The following is a 27,832-nucleotide window of genomic DNA, read 5'->3' as shown; positions in this document are numbered from 1 at the left end:
GCATGTGAGAGCAAAAACCAAGCCATGAGGTCGAAGGAATTGTCTGTATAGCTCAGAGACAGGATTGTGTCGAGGCACAGATCTGGGGAAGGGTACCAAAACATTTCTGCAGCATTGAAGGTCCCCAAGAACACAGTGGCCTCCATCATTCTTAAATGAAAGAAGTTTGGAATTACAACAATACGGAATGAACACTTATTTTAACTTAATATAATACATCAATAAAATCAATTTAGCCTCAAATAAATAATGAAACATGTTCAATTTGGTTTAAATAATGCAAAAACAAAGTGTTGGAGAAGAAAGTAAAAGTGCAATATGTGCCATGTAAGAAAGCTAACGTTTAAGTTCCTTGCTCAGAACATGAGAACATATGAAAGCTGGTGGTTCCTTTTAACATGAGTCTTCAATATTCCCAGGTAAGAAGTTTTAGGTTGTAGTTATTATAGGAATTATAGGACTATTTCTCTCTACACGATTTGTATTTCATATACCTTTAGACTATTGGATGTTCTTATAGGCACTTTAGTATTGCCAGTGTAACAGTATAGCTTCCATCCCTCTCCTCGCCGCTACCTGGGCTCGAACCAGGAACACATCGCAACAGCCACCCTCGAAGCAGCGTTACCCATGCAGAGCAAGGGGAACAACTACTCCAAGTCTCAGAGCGAGTGATGTTTGAAACGCTATTAGCGCGCACCCCGCTAACTAACTAGCCATTTGACATCGGTTACACCAGCCTAATCTCGGGAGTTGATAGGCTTGAAGTCATAAACAGCGCAATGCTTGAAGCATTGCGAAGAGCTGCGGGCAAAAAGCACGAAAGTGCAGTTTGAAAGAATGCTTACGAGCACGCTGGTGCCTACCATCGCTCAGTCAGACTGCTCTATCAAATCATAGGCTTAACTATAACACAATAACACACAGAAATATGAGCCATAGGTCATTAATATGGTCGAATCCGGAAACTATCATCTCGAAAACAAAACGTTTATTCTTTCAGTGAAATACGGAACCGTTCCGTATGTAATCTAACGGGTGGCATCCATAAGTCTAAATATTCCTTTTGCATTGCACAACCTTCAATGTTATGTCATAATTACGTAAAATCTGGCAAATGAGTTCGCAATGAGCCAGGCGGCCCAAACTGTTGCATATACTCTGACTCTGCGTGCAATGAACGCAAGAGAAGTGACACAATTTCACCTGGTTAATATTGCCTGCTAACCTGGATTTCTTTTAGCTAAATATGCAGGTTTAAAAATATATACTTGTGTATTGATTTTAAGAAAGGCATTGATGTTTATGGTTAGGTACACGTCGGAGCAACGACAGTTCTTTTTCGCGAATGCGCACTGCATCGATTTAATGCAACACAGGATTAGCTAGATAAACTAGTAATATCATCAACCATGTGTAGTTATAACTAGTGATTATGATTGATTGATTGTTTTTTATTAGATAAGTTTAATGCTAGCTAGCAACTTACCTTGGCTTCTTACTGCATTCGCGTAACAGGCGGGCTCCTCGTGAGGCAGGTGGTTAGAGCGTTGGACTAGTTAACCGTAAGGTTGCAAGATTGAATCCCTGAGCTGACAAGGTAAAAATCTGTTGTTCTGCCCCTGAACAAGGCAGTTAACCCACCGTTCCTAGGCAGTCATTGAAAATAAGAATGTGTTCTTAACTGACTTGCCTAGTTAAATAAAAAGGTGTAAAAAATATATATAAAATCGGCGTCCAAAATTACCGATTGTTATGAAAACTTGAAATCGACCCTAATTAAATCGGCCATTCCGATTAAATCGGTCGACCTCTAGTATTCAGACCATTTGCTATGAGACTCGAAATTGAGCTCAGGTGCATCCTGTTTCCATTGATCCTCCTTGAGATGTTTCTACAACTTGACTGGAGTCCACCTGTGGTAAATTCAATTGATTGGACATGATTTGGAAAGGCACACACGTCTATATAAGGTCCCAGAGTTGACAGTGTATGTCAGCGCAAAACCAAGCCATGAGGTCGAAGGAATTGTCCGTAGAGCTCCGAGACAGGATTGTGTCGAGGCACAGATCTGGGGAATTGTACCAACAAATTTCTGTAGCATTGAAGGTCCCCAAGAACACTGCGGTCATCAATCTTAAATGGAAGAAGTTTGGAACTAACAAGGCTATTCTGTTGCACTCCACCAATCAAGCCTTTATGGTAGAGTGGCCAGACAGAATCTACTCCTCAGTAAAAAAAGGCACATGACAGCCCATTTGGAGTTTGCCAAAAGGCACCTAAAGGACTCTAAGAACATGAGAAACAAGATTCTCTGGTCTGATGAAACCAAGATTGAACTCTTTGGCCTGAATGCCAAGCGTCACGTCTGGAGGAAACCTGGCAACATCCCTACGGTGAAGCATGGTGGTGGCAGAATCATACTGTGAGAATGTTTTTCAGTGGCAGGGTCTGGGAGACTAGTCAGGATCGAGGGGAAATGAATGAAGCAAAGTAGCGCTCAAGACCTCAGACTGGGGGAGAAGGTTCACCTTCCAACAGGACAACGACCCTAAGCACACAGCAAAGACAAAGCAGGAGTGGCTTCGGGACAAGTCTCTGAATGTTCTTGAGTGGCCCAGCCAGAGCCTGGACTTGAACCCGATCAAACATCTCTGGACAGACCTAAAAATAGCTGTGCATCGATGCACCCCATCCAACCTGACAGCTTGAGAGGATCAGAGGAGAAGAATGGGAGAAACGCCCCAAATACAGGTGTGCCAAGCTTGTAGCGTCAGACTTGAGGCTGTAATCGCTGCCAAAGGTCCTTCAACAAAGTTCTGAGTAAAGGACCTGAATACTTAGGTAAATTTGATATTTCCAGGGGTGGTTATATGTCTAAAAACCTGTTTTTGCTTTGTCATTATGGGGTAGTGTGTAGATTGATAAAGGGGGGGGGGGGGTAAGGCTGTAACGTAACAAAATGTGGAAGTCGACAAGAGCTTAATACTTTACGAATGCGCTGAACTGTACATGGGCACTATCAGACAGCTGGTCTGACAGACACAGTACTGAACCATCACCATTCAAACCCCCAGATAAGCTGAGAACCACAGGATGCTGAGGCTCTGCAATGCTAATCAAGAGTTTACATTTACAATGTGACTGGGTTCAAGGATGTTCTATTACCAATACCAACTAGCCTGTCAACTGTATTTTAAATATACGTTATGCCTTGGAAGGCCTGTCTCATAGAAGTCAACAGAATGGTTCAAGTCAGCAGACAAGAGTCACTTCTCAGAACAACTGAAGATCTGCAGGATCAGTCATGGAAAAGTCTGGAACGGAAGGAGATAACACACTACACCATACGACATGTCACCGTGCGTCTGAGAACAGCGTCGCACAACCCACTACGAAGTCTGACAAAAGGTCGCGGTAATGTCACTCGGCGGATTCTGTCACATAGCTCAGCTTGCACAATTCTGAGGTGCTGCTGAAAACCGAAGCAAAACGGTGACAGTGAAACCGTTCCGTGGCCTCCATTTGACAGAACCACAATCAGGAGATGAAGATTAGATCGCTAAACAGGCAGTTCAAACCAATTTGGAACTTACAATCTAATAAACAGAAACTGATCTATTAAAGCTTACGGGCAGGGGACACAGACACACTGGGGACAAAAACACACTGCTTTCAGTCCAGGTCTGGGGGGAAAAGTAGGCTACAAACAACCCTCAATGGAGATAATGTAGCAACACAGGGGTCATGACCTCAGAGTAGCTCTTATCAGTCTGAGAACAGCAGACCCAGCAACACCTTCCCTAGACAGACCCTACATCCCCCTCCACTATCAGCTCTATAGACAACCAGTTAGGAACACAAACCAGGTGTCCTGAATGCCTCCCCCCTCCAACTCACACAGGGCCCAGGAAAAGATAAGATGTAATGGTGGACTGATAGGCTTGTCAGGTCCTCTCGAAAATCTCTCGGCCTTGTTCCCATAGCCAATAGGGTCTTGTTTTGGACGTGCCTAGTGGATTTAAAGCCTCAGACGCAGCCAGACAGGAGTGTCTTACTAAATAACAACTCCTCTGGGAGGCTAGTGGTGGTTACACACACTAGGACTGGTCGTAACCACAGCAGCTGCGGTGGTGGTTGTGAAAAGCCAAGAGGGGAGAGCTGAAAGCCACAAGTAACACCACCCGGCCAGTCAGTCCCCCTCCCAGTCCATGTTAAGACTCAACATTACACCCTATGCCTCCTTAACCTTCGACCTTTACTCCCACTTTCCTTCAACACCGTGAAGTCTGAAGGGCACCTACTTCCGCCGGAGTTAAGAGCAGGTCGTCACCATTAAGGCGAGAGTAGCACATCACTCAAAAGACGGGCTGAAATGCCATTAGGCCCTTTGCAGTGCTTAGTTAAACAAAGAATCTCTCCCTCTCCGGTAATAAAAGACAGATTCCCAGCTGCAGCCTGCGCTGGACCACCGCCCCTGAAGGGCCGTGGAGAAAACACACGGCAGGGCAAGAGGCCAGAACACAGCCACATCCTCCTCTCCAGAGGGAGAGTGAATGAAGAAAGAGAGCGACTGTGAGAACAGCCTTTATACCGGATTCCATCTCTAGATCGGGGTGTGGTGCCATATTGAGTAAACATCCAGATACAAATCAAGCTTGGCTGATAAAAAAACCCTGGTATGCATTTAAATGAGCTCCATGGCCTATTTCTAAGAATACAGCGACCAAGTGTACCGGGTGGGGCCAGCTGAGATATGCACACCTGCACTGACTATACCCCCGTAGCTATACAGTTAGAGGCCCACTGAGCTAGACTGACTGACATGTTCCAACAGCAAAAATACCAACACTTTTACTACCAAGAGGAATTCAAACTACTACAGTATTCCCATCATAAAGCATGGAGACAAGTGTGAAGCCTAAACTCACAAAACCAGGCTTTGTGTTTTATTTGAATTTAATATGGAGGAAAGACTATAAATGTGAGATGGATTTTACTGCTTTCACCTCAAAGTCAAAGTCAATGTTGTTGACAGTTCTGCTGTATGAATTTTACAGCTAAAAAACACATGTTCTCTTGAGGTTTTGAGAGGACTCAGTTGGGCATTAGACAACACTGCAGCTTTTGAAGACGTCAGTAAAAACCGGAGCTTTGCAGCAGCTTGAGGATATGGCTCTCTGGCAGGTAAGGCGTCAGTCTCAGACCTCCACCACAAGGGAGTCCCAGGAGCGAAGCTCTGTCCTGGGACAAGACTCAAAGGAGACCTGGGTCTGGAAGTCTGCTGGCCCCATCAACCAAACTTGGCAGGTGCCACCAATGTCAGTCACCCCTTCAGTCATCAGAGGGAAAGGTTCATTAAGATAGGAGACTTGGAGCTGGAGGTATTTTAAATAGTGCTTTGTGGCTGAAGACAGCCCATCTGATAAGCGGGCCTTTCACAGGTGCCTGTTCAATATGGATTCCAGCAGCATTCTGTCATCTCCCCAAGACTGGGTTATTCATCTGGCCTCCCTTATTAAACACGCTGTGAGGCATTACCACCTTATTGGAACAGCTCAGCCGGGGGGGGGGGGGGGGGTAAATATTTTGACCTAGACCTGAAGGGGGATTTCAGAGGAACTGGAGGGGAAAATGACATCACACTACTTGCAGTTAATGTTTGTGGGCTTCTTCACATTCTCCTCTGTCGAAACTAATGCCACACCCAGACAACACCTACTAGTCTATTAATACACACTTAAATCATAGAGCTTTAATAGCCGTCATTACACTAGAACAAATCCCCTCCTACACACCCACTTAACATGAGGAAATGGTCTTCATTTCCAATTTCTCATCACTTATGGATGTGGTGTGTCGTAAACTGCTGCTCTCCTTCCCTCTATGGAGAGTATCTATGCCCCTCCTTTATTCATACAGCATTAGGGCTGGGAATTGCCAAGATCTTCACGATAAGATATTACTACTAGACCTAAGTGCTGATACGATATGTATTGTGATTCTCACGATTCTATATGTATTGTGATTCAATACTGCGATTTAATTGCGATTTGATGTTCCAAACATGTTGCTCACCGCCTGCTGCAGAGCAACGAGAGCGCATGAGAAAATGAGTTTTGAAATACAGTGAGGGAAAAAAGTATTTGATCCCCTGCTGATTTTGTACGTTTGCCCACTGACAAAGAAATGATCAGTCTATAATTTTAATGGTAGGTTTATTTGAACAGTGAGAGACAGAATATCAACAAAAAAATCCAGAAAAACGCATGTCAAAAATGTTATGAATTGATTTGCATTTTAATGAGGGAAATAAGTATTTGACCCCTCTGCAAAACATGACTTAGTACTTGGTGGCAAAACCCTTGTTGGCAATCACAGAGGTCAGACGTTTCTTGTAGTTGGCCACCAGGTTTGCACACATCTCAGGAGGGATTTTGTCCCACTCCTCTTTGCAGATCTTCTTCAAGTCATTAAGGTTTCGAGGCTGACGTTTGGCAACTCGAACCTTCAGCTCCCTCCACAGATTTTCTATGGGATTAAGGTCTGGAGACTGGCTAGGCCACTCCAGGACCTTAATGTGCTTCTTCTTGAGCCACTCCTTTGTTGCCTTGGCCGTGTGTTTTGGGTCATTGTCATGCTGGAATACCCATCCACGACCCATTTTCAATACCCTGGCTGAGGGAAGGAGGTTTTCACCCAAGATTTGACGGTACATGGCCCCGTCCATCGTCCCTTTGATGCGGTGAAGTTGTCCTGTCCCTTTAGCAGAAAAACACCCCCAAAGCATAATGTTTCCACCTCCATGTTTGACGGTGGGGATGGTTTCTTGGGGTCATAGGCAGCATTCCTCCTCCTCCAAACACGGCAAGTTGGGTTGATGCCAAAGAACTCCATTTTGGTCTCATCTGACCACAACACGTTCACCCAGTTGTCCTCTGAATCATTCAGATGTTCATTGGCAAACTTCAGACGGGCATGTATATGTGCTTTCTTGAGCAGGGGGACCTTGCGGGCGCTGCAGGATTTCAGTCCTTCACGGCATAGTGTGTTACCAATTGTTTTCTTGATGACTATGGTCCCAGCTGCCTTGAGATCATTGACAAGATCCTCCTGTGTAGTTCTGGGCTGATTCCTCACCAATCTCATGATCATTGCAACTCCACGAGGTGAGATCTTGCATGGAGCCCCAGGCTGAGGGAGATTGACAGTTCTTTTGTGTTTCTTCCATTTGCGAATAATCACAGAAACTGTTGTCACCTTCTCACCAAGCTGCTTGGCAATGGTCTTGTAGCCCATTCCAGCCTTGTGTAGGTCTATAATCTTGTCCCTGACATCCTTGGAGAGCTCTTTGGTCTTGGCCATGGTGGAGAGTTTGGAATCTGATTGATTGATTGCTTCTGTGGACAGGTATCTTTTATACAGGTAAGAAACTGAGATTAGGAGCACTCCCTTTAAGAGTGTGCTCCTAATCTCCGCTCGTTACCTGTATGAAAGACACCTGGGAGCCAGAAATCTTTTTGATTGAGAAGGGGTCAAATACTTATTTCCCTCATTAAAATGCAAATCAATTTATAACATTTTTGACATGCATTTTTCTGGATATTTTTGTTGTTATTCTGTCTCTCACTGTTCAAATAAACCTACCATTAAAATTATAGACTGATCATTTCTTTGTCAGTGGGCAAACGTACAAAATCAGCAGGGGATCAAATACTTTTTTCCCTCACTGTAAGTGCTGAAAACATGTTGGCTCACTATTTAAGAAGATCGCTTCTTCTCTATAGAAAGGAAACACCAGAGTTTTGGCGCAGGTACAGCTGACTAGCGCTACAAATCCATACTTGGGAGTCAAATGTCGATGTAATACAGGGGTCACGTTAGCGTTCTGAAATCTGCATTTTCAAGACGCAGACCAATTTTTCCTCTCGCATTTTGCTTGTGTTCTATATTGAAAGTCAGTGTGTTTTTCTTCAATAGAGTGATCAGGGGCGTGCAACTGTAGCTTTCCTTCACATAATACATTAGTGCAGTGATCACCAACCTCGGAGTCAAGATCACTTTCGCAGTCAATAAGCAAGCAGAGATCTACCGCTCAGATTGTTCTTTACCTAATAAAAACAGTTCTGAAGGAATGAGGTTAGCGCAGTAGGCCTAATACATTATGCCTGTTTTGACAATATTGGTCTTCTCAGACGATATTGTATTTCAAAACTCAAATTTTGAGAACAAAATAGATCAGTTGGTGTAGCACTTGCAAGGCACAGCTGAGCATAAATCAAAAATGATTTTGAAATAATTTGCTTTTTTATTTTAGTGGACGGATGGTACCTGCATCTGATGGTCATGGTGCTTTCAAGGCAACTGGGAACTCTGGAGAAGAAAAAAAATGAAGTCAAATAATGACGTCAGTGATCTTCAGGTCGGGAATTCCGACTTGGAATTCAGAGTAGGATGACCATTCAAAATGATGCTATTTGCTGTATTCTTTGACAGTCTCTCTCTGGTCATGGTTTTAAAAGTTCTGAAATCTCATGTAGGCTAGTAGCCTACCAAACATCGCTGTGGCCGGGGTCATGGAAGCGGTAGGCACGGGGATTTGAGGTCTCAGATAGGCCAGTACAGAAGGCGCACTCGATTTAGCCACAGGATCCTGGTCCGCTGGGAAGGCAGAGTGTCTTTTCAGACAAATTAAATGGTTGAAAATGAGAACACTTTGCCTACCCGGTGTGCAGAGCTTCTGAATCAAGTGCATTAAAAATATTTAATTAAAAGGAGCGCAAAAACTAAGTATGGCCATCATATTTATGTGTATAATAGAAAAGTACACAGAAAAATATCCTAATGTTTTGCTTGAAGTTAAATCTTACATTTTAGCGGAGAGAAGTGTCTACACATCAGGTAGAGCGCTGTCTGCTGATATAATGCATGTTTGTGAATGAGGGAATTGTATGGCTTCCACTAAATAGCACAGCCACAAAGTCAAAATTGGCTTTATCTTTAAAAATTCATGAAAATAACAATTTGCCTTCTGGTTTTAATTTAAGCTTAAAGTCAGCAGTATGGTTAGGATCAAAATCAAATTTTAAGAAGAGAAATTGTAGAACTGGGCGGGGTTTATGACTTTGTGGCTGTGGTAAATAGTGACAACCACATTTTATTGATGAGGAGGGCAAAGATGTCTCATCCGAGTGGAGAAGTACAACTGAAGCACAACATTTGTCGGGGGCAGAGCAGCAATTACAATAAGAAGCATTTTAGATCTACGTTTACAATACACAGCAAAAAAAAAGCGATATTTTTTGTTTCTGCGTGTATAACGCAGAATTCTGCATTAACGCAACACTGTAATAACATCCCAAAATAATTTTGCAACATGTAACTGTATAAAGTTTTCCCCCCATTACTATTAAGCAGCAGTATCCTTGTTAGTGCTGGACAGGAACATAGGTCCCCAGGAAACAGACTGAAGAACACTGCTCTATAGCAAATCTCTGACCTCTCTCCAGATGAGTGCATCTCCTGTGTCCCAGGTGTGCCCAGTCTGTTCCGCATGGAGCAGTGTGGGAGGGGGATGGAGTGAGGACCTGGGGCATGTCATAAATCCCCTGACGCCAGGCAACACTGCAAATCAATCGTGGCAAACACTTAACAGCATTGATAAACAGCCAGATCAAGGTTATGCGATAGCCCCACTGTGGACGCATTGTTATGGGGGGGTCCAGTATTTACTGTACCCCAAGGAGGATGGGTAATTTACTTCCTGGTTGTGAGGTCTTATCAGGCCCAGTGGCCTTGTGTAAAGTGCCCCCTGTGTACAGAGACGTCAGTAAATCGCAGGGGGAGATGGGCCGTCTGCCGCGTCAATAACACAGACCGTTTAGGGAAGGATACTGCCTCTTAAAATGGCCCCGTCCTGGCTGAGGAGACAGCAGAACGGCATTCCCTCTGTGGTACACAGAAACAGGGCTCCTCTCTGAAGGCACCACTGACTAAGCAGAGTTGGGTGGGTGCAAGCCCCAGACGTAAGAGTGGTGAAAGGGACTCCCACACACTGAGTGCTTGCAAAAAGCCATTGATTAGGTTTGTGAATGGGGACAGGGTTCTGAGCCTGGCAGGTCACATGGTTGGCTGCTGTGGCTGAGCGGGTATGTTGGTTATCCTATCCCTGGGAGCTCAAAACAGGCCCTGCTCATGAACCATTATGGCACGGGGTAAAGAAAATAAAAGCAGGTGAGGCTTTTTGTTTTGTTTTTCCTCCCTTGATAAATAGTGTTGTATCTGCCAAAAGAAGTTCCTGACTCTCCTAATGGAGCCCAGTGAGAATAGCAGCCGAGTTCCAGGACAGGACTCCGGTTGTTCCTCATAGGGACGATATTCAGTCTTCTTCGACGGCTCGCGCACTGACATGCTAACGCACAAACTCCCTTTTGACCAGAGTGAAACAAGGTGCTTCATTTTTATATTAGTAAACTGTAGTTCTGCACTGCAGTCCCATGCTTCATTATAGATGGACGCTTCCACTTGTGTAACTCAATGTCTTACTGTTGCTTCCCCCCCACCCCGTGCTAGTATTTCAAGAATGATAATATGACAGAGGGAGTAGAGTTCTCTTATAGAAGTCAGTATTGGTCTGGCTACGTAAGTAAGAGGGGTTGTTGTGTGCTTCTGAGGTCCCATCACATGGGATGGGGCTGACTACACATAGCCCTGTAATTTTAACAATAACTGCATTTCTGTACCACCGTCTCTAGCAAAAAAACAACAAAAAAAGTTCAGTTGGAAATCAATAGATGTTTAAAACTGGATAATGGCTTTATGTAACCCCTCGCTGTGAAATATTGGATGGTTGTGCAACACAGCACTGTATGATTACAATGTATAGATTTTCTCACACACGCAGGTTGCATGTCAGAGTGCTTTCCACACAGTGTGTGTGTGTGACGTTAGTGTGCGTGTTCTGAAGGTCCTCCTGTGTGTGGAGAAAAGAAATGTGACACACACAATGAAAAACAAGATGTTTTATGTCACATACACCGGATAGGTGCAGTGAAATGTGTTGTTTTACAGGGACATACACTGAATTATGCAACAGGGCACCATCCACTTGGAGAGGTGACTTTGGTACAATGGAAAAAAATTAAGAATGTGCTGACGAACGTTATCCAATTATCAGAGAGTGGGAGAAAACAATTCTCTTCAAAATTCACCTCAACCTCGCACTATGAAGTCAGAGGCCGGTCAGTCCTTAGCGAGTCAGGCCAATTTAGGACACCTATGCAGGCTTCTGTGTCCATAGCAACCACAGCCAGGTGTAGTGTAACCATGAAGGCATGCCCAGTCCACCCAATTCCCAGCCCTACTAAATGCTATCAAACCAGTCAACTCCCTCAAAGCGTGAGCCAGACCGCCTGCCTCATATGGAACACATTTTCTGTCAGATGACTATGTTAGTGTGTGTGTGTGTGTGTGTGTGTGTCGGTAGTCTCTACAGCCACCCACCACCACACAGGAGCCCACCACCAAACACGTGGGCCTGAGGGGAGACATCTGGGAGCTGACCACATCCTTACACAGACTGGACCCCCCCCCAGGGTCCTCATAACCACACACCACACTGGCCAGCTAGACCACACATCTGGGCCCAACCTGCGTCAGGGAGCGGCAGAGTGGTCAGTCACTCAACGCCACCAGGCCTCTCTTCCCCTCTTGTCCTGGTCTCCATGTTCCGATCCTGTCACACAACACAGCCCAGCCCCAGACTACTGCTAACTAGGGGTGTTCCAGTTCCACTGTTCAGAATTGGCCCGGCAATTCAAACAAGGGGGAAAGAAAACATGTGCGAAGGAGGAAGTCTCTCTTGAAGGCATTTTTCTGACAGTTAAGATCAACAAACATGTGAGGGTGGAGCTGTGTTAAGGGAAGCCTCGGCAACAGCGGTCATCCTTCAGGCAGCCATTGTCTGCTTAGCAAAAGTATTATTATTACAGTCGACCAGGCCCGGTCAGTCTGTGGTGTTCCCCTGCTTAAGGCCTACAGGGGTGTGGGTTGGAGAGGTGGGACAAGGTGAAAGTGCACTGGTAGTAGACTCCAAGAGAGGCCCCCCGCAGCCTGCCAAATCATCCTCCTTGTCCAGCACAGCACCACCACACAGGCAGCATCAAGATGGGGTCAGGTCGAGTGCTGAAATTAATAAAAAGCAGGAGAGGGTACGCCAGGGACCCATATGAGAAGCAGCAGATGTTCCCAGTCTACATTTTTGGAGTTTCAGGGCGAGGCTGCTTCAGGCAGGGTATTCCCACACACCCAATTATCAACCGGCCAAACATTGTGAAATGGACATTTAAAAGCCTGTAAGTTATTATATCCAAACTACTTCTCACTCAAATATATTTAAACTTAGATTAGAGTTAACCAAATTTTTACAAAATAATCCTGAGTGACTTGTCTGCTTGGATGCTACAGTGCTATTCATCCCAACCTCCCCCTCGTCCCTCCCTAACCTCAGTTATCAGCCACAGAGGGACAGGAGGGCTAGTTTGGTCCCCCAGGGGCCACGGGGGAGAGAGGAGATGGGGGGGGGGGGCTTTCCGTTGAGGCCCAGACCCTTATTCCAGCTTTATCTCCAACCCAGCTCGCTGTCCTGTCTGCACAAGGCACAAACAAAGCCTCCCCCACCGTTCCCCTCTGACCCCCCTTAACCCCTCCCCCTCCCACAGGATGGCTGTGCTTTTCTTCCCTGTCCAAAGCAAACAGAGGGCCAATTTAGCAGACCCCCCTCTCAGCTTAACCCCCCCCCCTCCAACAGTGTGCTAGAGTGAAGACTTTCCTGTGTCAGCGATTAGGCCCAGGCTAGTAGCGCCAGAGGCCACGCTCAGGTTTTTCCCACATGCAAAAGTAGAGATGGTCACTAACCTGGGTCGGCCAGACAAACATGACAAAGAGCACAGCGCTTGGCTAAGCACTTGTAAGTATAATATGTGATGACACTGCACATGCAAACGCCTCCTCCCACCCTACATCTTCTGAGCCGGGCTCCACAAGACAGCTGGCGTTTCTGCCGCTTCCAGAATGTAACATGCTTTTGTTGACTGATCAAAACCACAATATCTTGCTATAAAAACCTCTACTGGGATATGATGCCACCCACCATCATTAACTTACTTGAATAGATGCCTTTGACGAGAGTTGGCTTGATCAGAGAAGGTCAGAGATGAGTCGCCGGCACTGCCAAAGGCAGCATCAAAGAGTCTGAGCAGGACATACAGTACCATCAGGCATACAAAAAGGGGTTTGATGATGTCATACTTCCACAAAGCTCTGAGACACAGGCATGCAGCATTCCTAATCCAAGGGAAACAACCTGACAATAGAGCATTATTCAGGAGGAAACTCAAAGCCAACCAGGAAGACAAAAGACAACACACAACCAGCTGAACATTCACTCATTGGTCGTCAAACTGAGAAAGAAATTAAATAAATGTATGTATGCGTACAAGTACCACAACAAGGTTAATGTATAGGCTACATTGTGCACAGTACCATGGCCATTCGACTGGGAAATCTCGTTAATAAGTGAAGCCCCACTTGGACATTAGGAAGTCAACAGCACGTGCATTAGGCTGGCTCTGCCAGGAGGCGCTCTCCCAGCAGGTTGAAAATGAGAAGAGGAAGTCCTGCCGTCTCTAAAATCGCTCTCTCCTCCTGCCTTCTGTTCCTCATCATAGGAGAAAAATGGAGGTTTAATGGGTCTTCACCTTTCACAGTTCTAGGGATTTATGTGTGCTTTCAAAGCTAGAAGGTTGGTCCCTAATGTGACTATCACTCAAACTAAACGGGAGGGCAGCCAAACGTCCCCCATACAACCGTAATCATCTGGATAATGTGTGGACTGGACATGAGTATTAGGCTACACCTAGCCCTGAAGATTAGCACAATCTGTTTATGTTACAATATTCTCCAGAAGTATTAAGGGGAATCCTGTACAAGGGATATGCATGTGATCACTCAACTAGGCGATGATCACCAGACACCATTGAAGGGAGTAGCTAGGCAGGAGTCTAATACTGTAGGAGGTCTAAGTTCATGCCAGGGGCATTCTAAAAGCTTCATTGGCAGCGGCGGCAGCTCCCATGCTAGTCTAGCGTCTGACTGTTGTTCATAAACATGCATGAGAGACATTCCACACACCAAGACACCACCTCGACCACTGACAGGCTGTACTAAACAAAAACACTATTCCGGGAATATGAAAGACGACCACAAACTATTTGGCAGACAGAAACATGAAGACATTTTGTTCAAATGGAAGGAGACATTCCCTGTAACTAAAGGACAAGGGGCGGCTGAGGGAGGTTTCAATTACCCCTAGCTAAGCAGACTCAACGCAACACGATCAGATGATGATGTTTTTTCACATGAGAAAAGTCCTGCAACAATAAGCCTGATATCAGACACCGGGCCTGCAAATGTAAATTTCCTCCAGTCAAAAGAGAGAGCGGAAGAAAATACCGGGTTGTGGGGCAGATCTCTATTGATTGTAAATACTAAAACAGACAAGTCATCAGCCCAAAATGATCTGATCGTGTGAGGTCACAAAGGCCTACAGGCTTGAGTCTGGCTCTGAGTGACTGAAGGAACCACATCAAGGGGCTAGATGGGCTGTGTGGTCGAGTGAGGAAAGGGCAGAGGCGGACTGGAATGACCGTCAGGCCTCTGAGGATTAATGGGACTGACAAGCCAAGGCCAGGCCTCTCCTACAGCAGAGACCACCACCACCTCTCTGCTGAGCCCACTAATCAGGGCACTTGTGTATGTGAGAGAGATCCACATATGATACCAGGTGATTTCAATGTGCCTTGGAAAGGGGAGTCCCCATCCCCACATCCTGTGACCCATTAGCCAAAGAGCAACATTTGAGAATTATATCCATGAAAATGTGTTCTCATTTGTGTTATTCAACTGATTTAGATCACCCAACATAATACAGCAGCAGGCAGTGTAGTTGATAGATTAGGATGTGTAATAGCCAGTCTGGACATGAGATATAAGGGCCATAATTCCATTTGAAGCCAGTAAGTGACAAGATGTGGTTGTGATCTTTGGCCCGCTTCTTAATGAACTGGGTGTGAGCCATTACTCTGACAGAGCTTTCTCAGCTACACACACACACACACATAGCCTTGAGCCATGACATGGAACGCACTTAAAGCTCCATTCTCCCAGTAGCAGAGAGTTGAACAGATTTGTTCATGGGAGGAGACAAGACACAGTAGTACACACACACACACACAGAGTGAAGGATGAACGATACGTGCCAGCCCAAACCTCAGCATCCCCTCAAGTCAAAAGCCAATAGCTCAGCCAATACCAGCCTAGTCATCTTGTGAACTGTTCAACAACACCGGCAGTGGTAATCAAATATTACAATGCATGTCTCCAACTTTAAGTGGATAATAAATTTGGCCCAATGAATTGGAGCCAAGTGTTGGCCGGTATGAGCAGCAACAAACAAAGTCACAGAGGGAATGACTGAGCCAAATGCACAGTCAGGATGTGCTAATCCCAGGCAGCCCACTCCAAGGTCCCCACAGATTACCACTGTCTGGATTATAAAATCACAAATTACAGCTGTTGGGAACTGTAAATCACCTCGACTATTCTGTGTAAAGTGTAATTACAGTATACAGCAAGCGCCCACACAAGGATGCTTGTGTGCACATATTTAAATGCAGGGAAAGAATCTCCATGGAGATTGTAAACCTGAAATGACACAGTGTAAAGAAAATGGGTGTGTGACAAATCTAATAACACGTTGTCTTTGATCAATTTAATCTCAAAACTATGAAGCAAGACAGGCTCCATCTGCTGAAGTTGTGCTCTTTTATCTAGGGTGATAGATCCGTTACCCTAAAACCACATACCAGTCAGCGCATGTGGAATGGATGGTCTACTAAAGTACTGGGAGCCACTCAGTAATGCAAACACACTAATGGCAGATGTAACAAAGAGGTTCATTTCCTCTGTGCTACATTTTTATGTAGCCTACTCTACATGGCGTGAAGACAACATTTTGTGGACAAACTATTTTCTATACAAACTGCAGCATATGCCGGCAGGGGAGTGTGTGTGGACCGTGTGTATTTATCTTGTTGACACATTCTCCTTTTCAATTACAAACAACCCTGAGAATAACGATATCCAATACACTCAAAAATTAAGCATATCATAGGGCTTTGTATGAAACAACAATCCTTAGCACGACCTCCGATGTATCAGTTAATATGAAAGCGTGTAGTGAATTGACACAGTAGAAATGAATGCTCCGTTGGTATCGACTGTCCACTTTGCTGATAGGGCACAAAGCAAGAAGTCCTGTGTTGTACTCATCACTAGTATGTTGTTGCCATGGCAATAGTGAGTCAGTGGCAAGTCACATCCTGGAGGAGGCCTGCAGGACCAGAAGCTCTCCACCGTCATACATGATGACCCGGAACAATAACAAACACGGCCACATGACGTCACAGCCTTTTGCTGGTGGATGACGAAAGGAGATATGTTAACATGGGATTTCACAGCAGCATGGTTAAAAACAAACTAGGACTAAACATTAAAGGACCAGATGGTCAGTTAGTGATCAGAGCAACATTACGTATAACCTGACTCAATCCTCTTTCCATTCAAAATATAACAAAAAACAAGCTGTGCTTTATTTCGGTTGGCAGCAGTGCCACACAAAAGAGGATAGCGCTTCATTTCTGGTTAATTCCACCCAGAGTGATGACATACCTAGCTTTAACCCAGATGGCCCAGTTTAAACAATCACACTTCGCAGGATCACAGTGGTCACACATTGCAAGTCTGAGGAGGGATGTGATAGGGCCTAAACAGTGCACCCGTTCCACTGACGCCAACAATCAAATCACTGGCTTCCACAGGGAAGAATGGAAACACTGACGGCAACAAACCTTCTGACAAGACGCAGTGCTGCACAGGGTGTTGATTTGGGCTGTCAAAAGCTTCCATCCACCCTCTCCCAAGCCCTGCAGCTAATGAGGATCAATACTGAATTGGAGAAGAAAATGCTGCTTGGATTGTTTTAACATTCAAGCCCTTAAGACTGCTGGTATTTTGTCCATACTCCAAAGGAGAGAGACTTGGTCAGCAGTTACAACCAGTTGAATATCTTATAGCATTTATCAAGACTAAGGAGAACAAACATTGTTTTTCTTCCTGCTCTCCACAAGCCAACAGTATGCCCAAAAAGCAGCAGTTTCATACAAACAAACCCAATTTGCTAATTGCTATATGCTTGTGTGGTAATGTAATGAGAGGAAGTGAATTCCACAGGACATAGTCAGAGGGAGGAAGAAGAGAAACACTGGCCAATCTGCTTTAAAATAACCAGCCATGGAGTCATGCTATAAAACAATGTCATTAACAATAAATAAAAAAATTCGTGATTTAAGGAGCTCTTGTCACACATGGCTAAAAATGACACAACATTTTCATAAGGCCTCCATTATGGTAACGAAAACTGACAACCTCCCTGACATTTTGTTGGCAAGCTCATAAGCAATAAACAAAATTCTAAAGTGTCTGAAAATGTACATGCATTATGGTTGAACTTGTGGGTAGCAATGACTAGAGGGGGAGGGGTGTGTATGTTACATGTGAGACATGTTAATCAAACCAACACCAAAGAAATTTTGCCCAAGCAAAGGCAAAAATAATGCACCTATAAATAAGAGGGGGAATACTGACTCAGGACTGCAGGATTCCCAGAACACCGCAGCAAGTTAGTTACGTCAGCTATAGGCCTGAAGCGGTCCTGCTGTCCAAAGCAAATTAATCGGATGAGAGGGGTCCCCCGTTACCCCCAATGCTTTGACTTGCAACTCAGAGGTTGGGGTGGCTGGCTTCTACCTGCGCGCGTAAAAACACGACTACGGGTGGCAAACAGCACACAGAGTCCACCAAATCTTAGCTAGATCTAAAAACCCATCAGACAAAAACAAAAACCACGTGCAAGTTGGATGCAGAAATATCTGCACGAGACCCAAGATTAATTTTAGTAGTTTGATTAGAACAGAGATTGCTAGCAAACCATCATCGATGGTCAGTGTTTAGACCATTTAAAACGGATTTAGCCCAGCTAGCCATCTGGTTATATCGAGAGATGCAGTAGTAGTAGGATAAGCCATAATCATTATTTTACTTTTTTTACTTTGCCCACTACAGTACTAGTATTGCCTAAACACTTGACATTATCTTAGTAAACACGTATTTCATATATAGTAGAAAACCGTGTTTATTGGTACTACCAAACGACCTGGTGGCATACAAAACGGCTTGATCATCATCTCAACACCATCGATAACGTTAGCTGATATCTAAGCTAGCTAGCAAGCGAATCGCCGTTGTTTTAGCTTTCTAGGTTTCTGTGGTTTTAGTTTGATGCTAGCTAACGATAGCCCTCATCACGGTGGTGAAATACAGTAGACTTAGACGGAAATATAGCGATACGACGGGGTTGGTATCTAAATGTGTGTTCCACGTGTAGGTATAACTATAATTTGAGTGAATGTAGCTAAAACAAGCAAAATAACTGCACAAATACAAAACAATTGAATTGTCTGTAACTAGCTACGGAGTCGGGGTTTCCCAGCTAGCTAACTAACGCCGGTCGGATTGCGTCTGTTAAGATGCTACTGTTAGCTAGCTAGGTAACGTTAGCGATCTAATAATACAGTTACGTGTGACTGACATGATTGTAGCAAGTTTACGCGATCTCTTGGATAAATTGTGTTGCACCTCGTCGTGCATTGCATGCACTCACCACAACTAGAGCGTGCTGCTGTTAGTGCACCACCAACTGACGCAAGAAAACAGGTTCGAGGCGTCTTTCTAGCTAGCTAACGTTCACAAACATTAGGCTAGCGATCTGGTTGACAGGTTGGTTAGCTCTCGAGTTTGGTTTGCGATTAACTAAGGTGTGGGTTAGGGACTTTGTTGAGACTCATTTTTGCATTTCAACAGTGCTCTACAGGTATTTGTTAACAAACGTGTTTGGTTGCCAGTTTTTAATAATTCATCAGGCGCGTTTCCCTCAGCTAGTCCCCACTGCACTGGGTAATTATCGTCTCTTTCCCGACTGGTGCGGCCTGTACAAGGGGAAGGTCCCCGGACTCACCTCGGTGGGTTGGCTAATCTCGAACAGGTCGAGCCGGTTGGCGTTCCAGTGGTTAATGATGTCGGCTAGTTTCCGCCGCTCCTCCTCCCTGCTCCCCGACATTCTGAATCCCGAATGATACTCTCTATACAGAAGAAAAATCCCCTTGTCCCTACAAAAAGCCTCTGATCCGACAACTTCACGAAAAAAAATTACAAAAGCACCAATTATTTGGTCTCTATACGGTTCGAGTGAAAAGCTGTCACCGGTCGCTGCACCTCTCTCGCGGACCGCTCCTGCTGTTTCCGCGTCCCTCTCTCTCGTTTATCGCACTCCGTTCTCTCTCCCCGGGAACCAAATGGGACTACCTTGGCGCGCGTCCACACCCTTACAATTCGCCGTGCACGAGCACAATAGTGATTTGCGCCTGTCCCCGCTTTAACTATTCGACTCCAGTCCAGCTTCCATTTGAGTTTCCAGTTACTACAAGAAATAGATACAAAAAAATTAAAACCTTGTCAATGGACGGCAGGTATCCTAGTGGTTAGAGCGTTGGGCCAATAATTGAAAGGTTGCTAGATCAATCCCTGAGCTGACAACGTGAAAATGTGTCGTTCTGCCCCAGAACAAGGCAGTTAACCCACTGTTTCTAGGCCGTCATTGTAAATAAGAATTTGTTCTTAATTAACTGACTTGCCTAGTTAAATAAAGGTTAAATAAATAAACCACAGTTCAATAAATAATAATTAAGCTATTACATATCAATTGTCATCTAATTATAATGCCACAGGTAACTGTCTTAATAGGGCATTGAGCCACCAGAACAGCTTCAATGCACCTTGGCATAGATTGTATAAGTGTCTGGAACTCTATTGGTGGGATGTGACACTGTTCTTCCATGAGAAATTCCATAATTTGGTGTTTTGTTGATGGTGGTGGAAAACGCAGTCTCAGGCGCCAGTCCAGAATCTCCCTTTAGTGTTCAATTGGGTTGAGATCTGGTGACACACACACACACACACACAGCCTTTAAACCCCCTATGCTCCTTTAAGACCCCTTTTTCAAAGTCACTGACATCTTTTCTACTAGTCATGGTAGCCAAAATAATGGGCAACTGGGTATTTTGATACATGACCCTAAGCATGATGGGATGTTAATTGCTTAATTAACTCAGGAACCACACCTGTGTGGAAGCACCTGCTTCAATATACTTTGTATCCCATATTTACTCAAGTGTTTCATTTAGTTTGTCAGTTACCTGTATGTTATCTAATATTTCATGACAGTAGGCCTATGTATGTTATCTGTTTCTCTCCTTGTCCCCAAAACAGATCTGAGTCAGCAGGTGTTGATTGGTCCTGTGTGGCTCAGTTGGTAGAGCATGGCACTAGGGTTGTGGGTTCAATTCCCATGGGGGACCAGTACAAATGAACATTTATGCACTCTCTACTGTAAGTTGCTCTGGATAAGAGCGTCTGCTAAATGACTAAAATGTAAATGTTGATTGTCACACTGCCATGGCAATGTCATCATCCTGTAACCACACCCACTGAGACAGGTTGGTTTTGGATCTCAGAAGAATTCACTGTGACATGTTATAGGCATGCCACTAACTAAAGGATCAAATGGTGATCGCCTCATCATTTATACTCATTTTATTGCTACCGACAGATTTTGATTCTGACTCAAGACTAAATGCTTTGGAATTGTCAGCATATAAAATAACAACCTCTTGCAATAGTGTGTGCTGTAATTGTCAGTCAGACAGAAGAATGTTGTGTTGTATGGGATCATAAAAACAGGGCTGAGCAGAGCATTGGCTCATATGGCTCTGTCTGTGTGGCCTACTTGGCGTAGCTTTCGCTCCTGTGCTCATGCAAAGATGGAAGGACCATGCACAGTCTGACAGCATCACGTTAGACCTGACGAGCGCAGCTGTGCAGTCCTGTGCAGCAGTCAAGTCAATGAGGCAGGCAGGGCTACTGTGGCCACTGGCGCAATATAAGCCCATTTGCGTCACTACATTACGTCACTACGTTGCTGCCTGCATGCTATATGGGCATACAGGACTGGGCACTATATGGCTGTGTAGATTCTAGTCCATCCTACAAAGCATAAAGACAAAGGATTCTTATACCAGGGCCAGGGGATAGTGTAGAAATCAGGATAAAGGGATATTTTCTGTCTACTAAGATAGTTTGTTATTGTTACTCAGAGAAAATCTGATTGCAGTCATTGCACCAATCATTCCATCAGACAAAACATAGTAAATAAAGACAAGATCATTCAGCTACATTTGGTTGGACATGTAGAATGAAGATGACTTTGGTTTGGTCCATCTTTATCCATTTCTGTTTTTACCTGTTTTTGCTTCGTGCCATTTTACTAAGATGACGATTGCTTTTGTTAGCATTGCTCTGTTTGCAGAGGTGTGATTTCACCTCCCACCTTTTTATATATGTATCAGGGGAGACAGTTCACATCATAATGGAATTTAAATGTTCACAATTAAATCAGACTTATCCCTAACGTCCACATTTCACACCACTGCAGATGTTTCCTGTTTAGAAGGAAAGGGAAATGTAACTCTTGGACTGGCCAACAGAGGGATACATTTGTGGGGGGAAACTTGGAAAATGATACTGTAGCTATTACAGTAGATAAAAAGGACATGTTATGTCTGCAAAATATCTTCAAATGAATAGCTAACCTGAAATTGACAAAGGCAAAGAACATGTTTATCTATGTCACCATGGTACTGAACAGTGTCTAAATTATGTGTCATCACGACATCAGACATATTCTGCTGATTGAGTTATGACTCCTCCATGTTCCCAAAGGTAGTGCAGATGTCTTGGAAAAGTGTAACAGTGGCAAGATTTTTGTTATTTGAAAACACAGTGTAAAATGAATTGCATCTCTGGAGAAGGAAACTCTCAGTCATGCTGAATTTCACATTTGAGATCAGCCTACCAAACAAACACACTCAAGGTTCAAGCGAGGCTGTCTTGACTTTATTAGAGTTCAACTGTACATAAGATGACTAGAAGACAAATGTACACTGAGAGTCAGAGTCAAGAGGAAGGTGACAATCAAGGTGTGACCTTTTTTTACTGTATTTTAATGTAACCTTTATTTAACTAGGCAAGTCAGTTAAGAACAAATTCTTATTTACAATGACGGCCTAACGGGGAACAGTGAGTTAACTGTCCTGTTCAGGGGCAGGACAGATTTGTACCTTGTAAGCTCGGGGATTCAATCCAGCAACCTTTCGGTTACTGGCCCAACACTTTAACCACTAGGCTACCTGACGCCCCTGATGCAGTGGTTTTGACCGCTGCGCCACTCGGGAGCCCACCTTGGAGTGGCCAATATATTCATCAGCTGCAGAACCATCAATATAATGGCATTTACAGTGTCAGTGTCCTTTGGGAACTCTCACTCAACCCTGTGCCATCAATCCTGTTATACACCAAAGAGGCTCAGTTGGATTGGCTCCAGGCAAGGTGTCCAGTCAGACAAAGCTGTATAAACATTTGCTCTGGCAGAGTTTGGTTTGGAGTTTGGAGTTTGATGATGCAAATGGTGACTGTTGACAAGGCTCTATAAATCTCTGCCTCTGTATTAACCTCTGTGTCACCAGGCCAGCTGATGCCCTATAGGTCTCAGGAATGCGTGGTATTTCAGAGGTGCTGTCATTGTACATGTAAAGTATATTTTAAAAATATGTATGCCGAACATTCGAGCAAGGTACAGGTCAGTCAGGTCAATATATGCCTATGAGTTGTCATTTTGACAAAGAAAATGCATAAAGTACACAACTATGCAATGAAAAAAACCTCCAACGTAATTATACAGAGTATTCCAGTCAACCAAATGTCCTCATAAACCTGCTGGAAGTGTGGGTATGCATTTGGAGTTTGTTATTGTTGCCATGGTGCAAGTGTTGTGCGGAGGAGTCAGGTAATTATGTAATGGTCTTTAGTCAGTGGGAAATACAAATCATTGAAATAAGTTTTAAAAACTGGCAAGAAACATGGAGCGAGGAGAGGAGTTTGGAGAAACACTTGCATTGAAGCAACTCTTTATACAACTATTTCAAGGTACAACAACATAGAAGCTCTTTAAAACATCAAAAAGACTTATGTTCTAGGTGTACCTATTCCCACTGTCATCTTTTAAATCATGTTGAAACACTATACAGTAGCATTAACACGCTGTGCTGTATTCTGTGGCCACTGAGGTAGAAATAGTATCAACCCAGACAGGAAGAGAATGAGTTATCTGGTAATATGGTTTCCTGCTGTGGTTTTAACTTCTGTTCTGTGTCAGACAAAACTTATTCAGTTTAGCATATACTTCCGCACATACAGTATTCAGTCGTTCTGAATTTACTGTAGGTTTATCATCAACAGCTGTTGGTTATAGCCTGCGTTTGGTTAATACTTTTACTCAATTACATGCCCAAGAATTGATATTTAAAAAGTGGGACCTAAATTAATTTATAATGTTTAAGAGATGAGGCTTGTGCTTTGAAAGACTCACCACATTTAAAGCCCGGTTCATGTTGCAGGAAGCTAGCCTTGCCATTATAGGAAGCTTTGAGCCCAGAGGAAGGAAGATCTGTCTCCACAACTGCCACATAAAGATTGTCTCCTTGGCACCACACTGGACAATATGACATCAATCAAGGACCACAAAGAATGAATCCATGGTAAAGCCAAACTGCTAATAAAGATAGATAAGACGGTGCATATTGATGAAGCCGTCACAGGCCTCATTACTCCTATTGGTCCAGTAGGGAAGGCAACCAATGAGAGGCCATCTTGCTGTACAGTTCTGTTCCTGCTCCATTGTGTAGATAGATACACAGCAGCACACAGTACTATTGTTCCAGATTAAATCATTTGAATATGACAGATTCAATTATAATCAAAAATGGTAAAGTGATTGGTAAAATGGATTATTTGGTAATTAATTTTCTATGTCAGTGTGGGTGTTTTGCAGCTTCCCTCTGACACAACCAGAACATCTCAGTTACATTACTGCTGGTACAATAACTGAGCTTTATAATATTGAGATAACATCTCCTTAAAGGTCCGAAGGACAGTAATTCCCACAGCCAGCTCTTGCATATGGCCTTTAGAATAGCAGACTGAGGCTACACTCTTTCATCTGTATTTCCATGGTGATGTCATATGAACATAACCCCACAGCAATTTGTTATGAGAACTTTACAACTTAACTTCCAAATTGCTGGGGGGTTATGTTCATATGACATCACCATGGAAATACAGATGAAAGAGTGTAGCCTCAGTCTAGATGTTCTGGTTGTGTCAGAGGGAAGCTGCAAAACACCCACATTCATTAATGAAAATGTTGTCCTCCGCAGTAGTTAGTGTTTTTGTGAGCAGAAACATAAACCTAGAGTTATGACTAAGGGCGAATTGGAAGAAAGTAACATGGGCCCAAAGTAACAACTAAATAACTCAAATTAGAAATAACTTAGAAAAGTGCTCAATGTGTTAATGCTTAGTTAATGTATCTACATGCCAAGAAAGTTTAGCTTGAATCCATTAATTATTTGGGGATTTATTTACACTTTTTTTTGTTCAGGCCGAATTATAAATATTCTTGCTCCCTCTGTTTTTTGATTATTGACGTGCGGAACATTCCCCATATATTAGAGATACCGTAGCGAGATCCTGAGTAAAATCTTTGAAACTGTTGCATGTTGCATTTATATTTTTGTTCAGCATACTGTATAGAATTTTTATCAGTACGAATAGGTCCTTTGATCGGTACAGTTGATGACAATAATTATTGTTGTATTTCTTCACAAGAATCAGATTACTCAGATTAGACTCAGATGACTCAGATTAGACTCAGATGACTCAGATTAGACTCAGATTACTCAGATTAGACTCAGATCATACAGATTAGACTCACATTAGACTCAGGTTTGTAATGGGGGTTAACTGTAACATTTGTTACAATGAACCCCTTACCTAAAATTCAATGGTATTTTATATGGTATTTAGACACATTCACATAATTAAAATAAAATGTCACTTCTTTACATCAAGTTTGCCAGTACAAGCAAGATAATATCTTTGAACATTTTTAAAAGACACATTCATACTTTTGAATGATAAATTACATTTTGGCTACTCTGTTTTTGGTCAATATGACATATGTACTACTGTTTGTTTTGAAGTAGCTAACTATCTGATAAAGGCTGAGAACAATGTCTCTGTTCCTGTTCAGTGTACTAAACATCACTCTGTCATGGGAGAGGAAGAATGGAATTCATTACATTGCATAAAATGACATTGAAACAGCCATGTGATCCCATAGCTCACAAGGAGAGGTCATAGGGAACATGGAGTGTACACACACACACACACACACACACACACACACACACACACACACACACACACACACACACACACACACACACACACACACACACACACACACACACACACACACACACACACACACACACACACACACACACAATAACTCTAAAATGGGAAACAAAACAAGAAACCAAGTGAAACATCTTTGTTTTGTCTTGCTGAGCTACCCCTACCATCTGTAAACCATAGAACAGAAACCCAAAGAGACTCATTAGCAGTGAGCTGTTTTCACCTCAGTGTCTGCCAGTGCTACCCACACATTTCACATTCTTTACAGGAGGAGGAGTAGAGGGACTGAGTATCACATATGGTTTGTCGCGTCCTGTTCCATTTGTAGAGTAAGGGAGGGCAGTCATCTGGAAGCGACATTACTACCCAGTATGCCTGGTATTAGATAGGTGGTACAGTACAGTTAAGACCAGAGATGTGAGGAATGGGTCTCTGTCACTTCATGTATCCTGAACAAAAATATAAACGCAACATGTAAAGTGGTGGTCCCATGTTTCATAAACTGAAATAAAAGATCCCAGAAATTTCTCTCAACTTTCGAGCACAAATGTGTTTCTCTGGTTAGTGAGCATATCTCCTTTGCCAAGATAATCCATCCACCTGACAGGTGTGGCATATCAAGAAGCTGATTAAACATCATGATCATTACACAGGTGCACCTTGTGCTTGGGACAATAAAAGGCCACTCTAAAATGTGCAGTTTTGTCACAGAACACAATACAACAAATGTCTCAAGTTTTGAGAGAGAGTGCAATTGGCATGCTTAACAGAGGAATGTCCACCTGAGCTGTTGCCAGAGAATTTAATGTTAATTTCTCTACCATAAGCCGCCTCTAATGTTGTTTTTGAGAATTTGGCAGTATGTCTAACTGGCCTCACAACTGCAGACCACGTGAATGGCGTCGTGTGGGTGAATGGTTTGCTGATGTCAATGTTGTGAAATGAGTGCCCCATGATGGCAGTGGAATTATGGCATGGGCAAGCATTTTCATTTTATTTATTTTATTTCACCTTTATTTAACCAGGTAGGCTAGTTGAGAACAAGTTCTTATTTACAACTGCGACCTGGCCAAGATAAAGCATAGCAGTGTGAACAGACAACAACACAGAGTTACACATGGAGTAAACAATAAACAAGTCAATAACACAGTAGGAAAAAAAGAGTCTATATTCATTGTGTGCCAAAGGCATGAGGAGGTAGGCAATAAATAGGCCATAGGAGCGAATAATTACAATTTAGCAGATTAACACTGGAGTGATAAATCATCAGATGATCATGTGCAAGTAGAGATAAATAAATAAATAAAAACAGTATGGGGATGAGGTAGGTAAATTGGGTGGGCTATTTACAGATGGACTATGTACAGCTGCAGCGATCGGTTAGTTGCTCAGATAGCAGATGTTTAAAGTTGGTGAGGGAAATAAAAGTCTCCAACTTCAGCGATTTTTGCAATTCGTTCCAGTCACAGGCAGCAGAGAACTGGAAGGAAAGGCGGCCAAATGAGGTGTTGGCTTTGGGGATGATCAGTGAGATATACCTGCTGGAGCGCGTGCTACGGGTGGGTGTTGTTATCGTGACCAGTGAACTGAGATAAGGCGGAGGTTTACCTAGCATGGACTTATAGATGACCTGGAGCCAGTGGGTCTGGCGACGAATATGTAGTGAGGGCCAGCCGACTAGAGCATACAGGTCGCAGTGGTGGGTGGTATAAGGTGTTTTAGTAACAAAACGAATGGCACTATGATAAACTGCATCTAGTTTGCTGAGTAGAGTATTGTAAGCTATTTTGTAGATGACATCGCCGAAGTCGAGGATCGGTAGGAAAGTCAGTTTTACGAGGGTAAGTTTTGCGGCGTGAGTGAAGGAGGCTTTGTTGCGAAATAGAAAGCCGATTCTAGATTTGATTTTGGATTGGAGATGTTTAATATGAGTCTTGAAGGAGAGTTTACAGTCTAGCCAGACACCTAGGTATTTATAGATGTCCACATATTCTAGGTCAGAACCATCCAGGGTGGTGATGCTAGTCGGGCGGGCGGGTGCAGGCAGCAAACGGTTGAAAAGCATGCATTTGGTTTTACTAGCGTTTAAGAGCAGTTGGAGGCCACGGAAGGAGTGTTGTATGGCATTGAAGCTCGTTTGGAGGTTAGATAGCACAGTGTCCAAGAAAGGGCCAGAAGTATACAGAATGGTGTCGTCTGCGTAGAGGTGGATCAGGGAATCGCCCG

General features: G+C 43.7%; 1 protein-coding gene across 19 annotated transcripts in view; it reads right to left on the bottom strand.

The window, feature by feature from the left end:
• LOC139582975 (afadin-like) overlaps positions 1–19,578 on the bottom strand; it is a 123,930-nt gene extending 104,352 nt beyond the window's left edge. For all 19 annotated transcript variants that reach the window (XM_071413504.1, XM_071413515.1, XM_071413513.1 and 16 more), the window contains exon 1: positions 19,193–19,578. In XM_071413504.1, coding sequence (XP_071269605.1) covers positions 19,193–19,294 — 102 coding nt within the window. In that variant the 5' untranslated portion in view covers positions 19,295–19,578. The remainder of the gene's footprint in view (positions 1–19,192) is intronic.
• Between the last annotated feature and the right edge of the window lie 8,254 nt (positions 19,579–27,832).

The sequence above is a fragment of the Salvelinus alpinus genome, chromosome 8 (assembly GCF_045679555.1).
Source record: "Salvelinus alpinus chromosome 8, SLU_Salpinus.1, whole genome shotgun sequence".
Classification (NCBI taxonomy): domain Eukaryota; kingdom Metazoa; phylum Chordata; class Actinopteri; order Salmoniformes; family Salmonidae; genus Salvelinus; species Salvelinus alpinus.
Note: the sequence above shows the minus strand (reverse complement) of the source record. Positions and strands in the feature narration are given on the sequence as shown.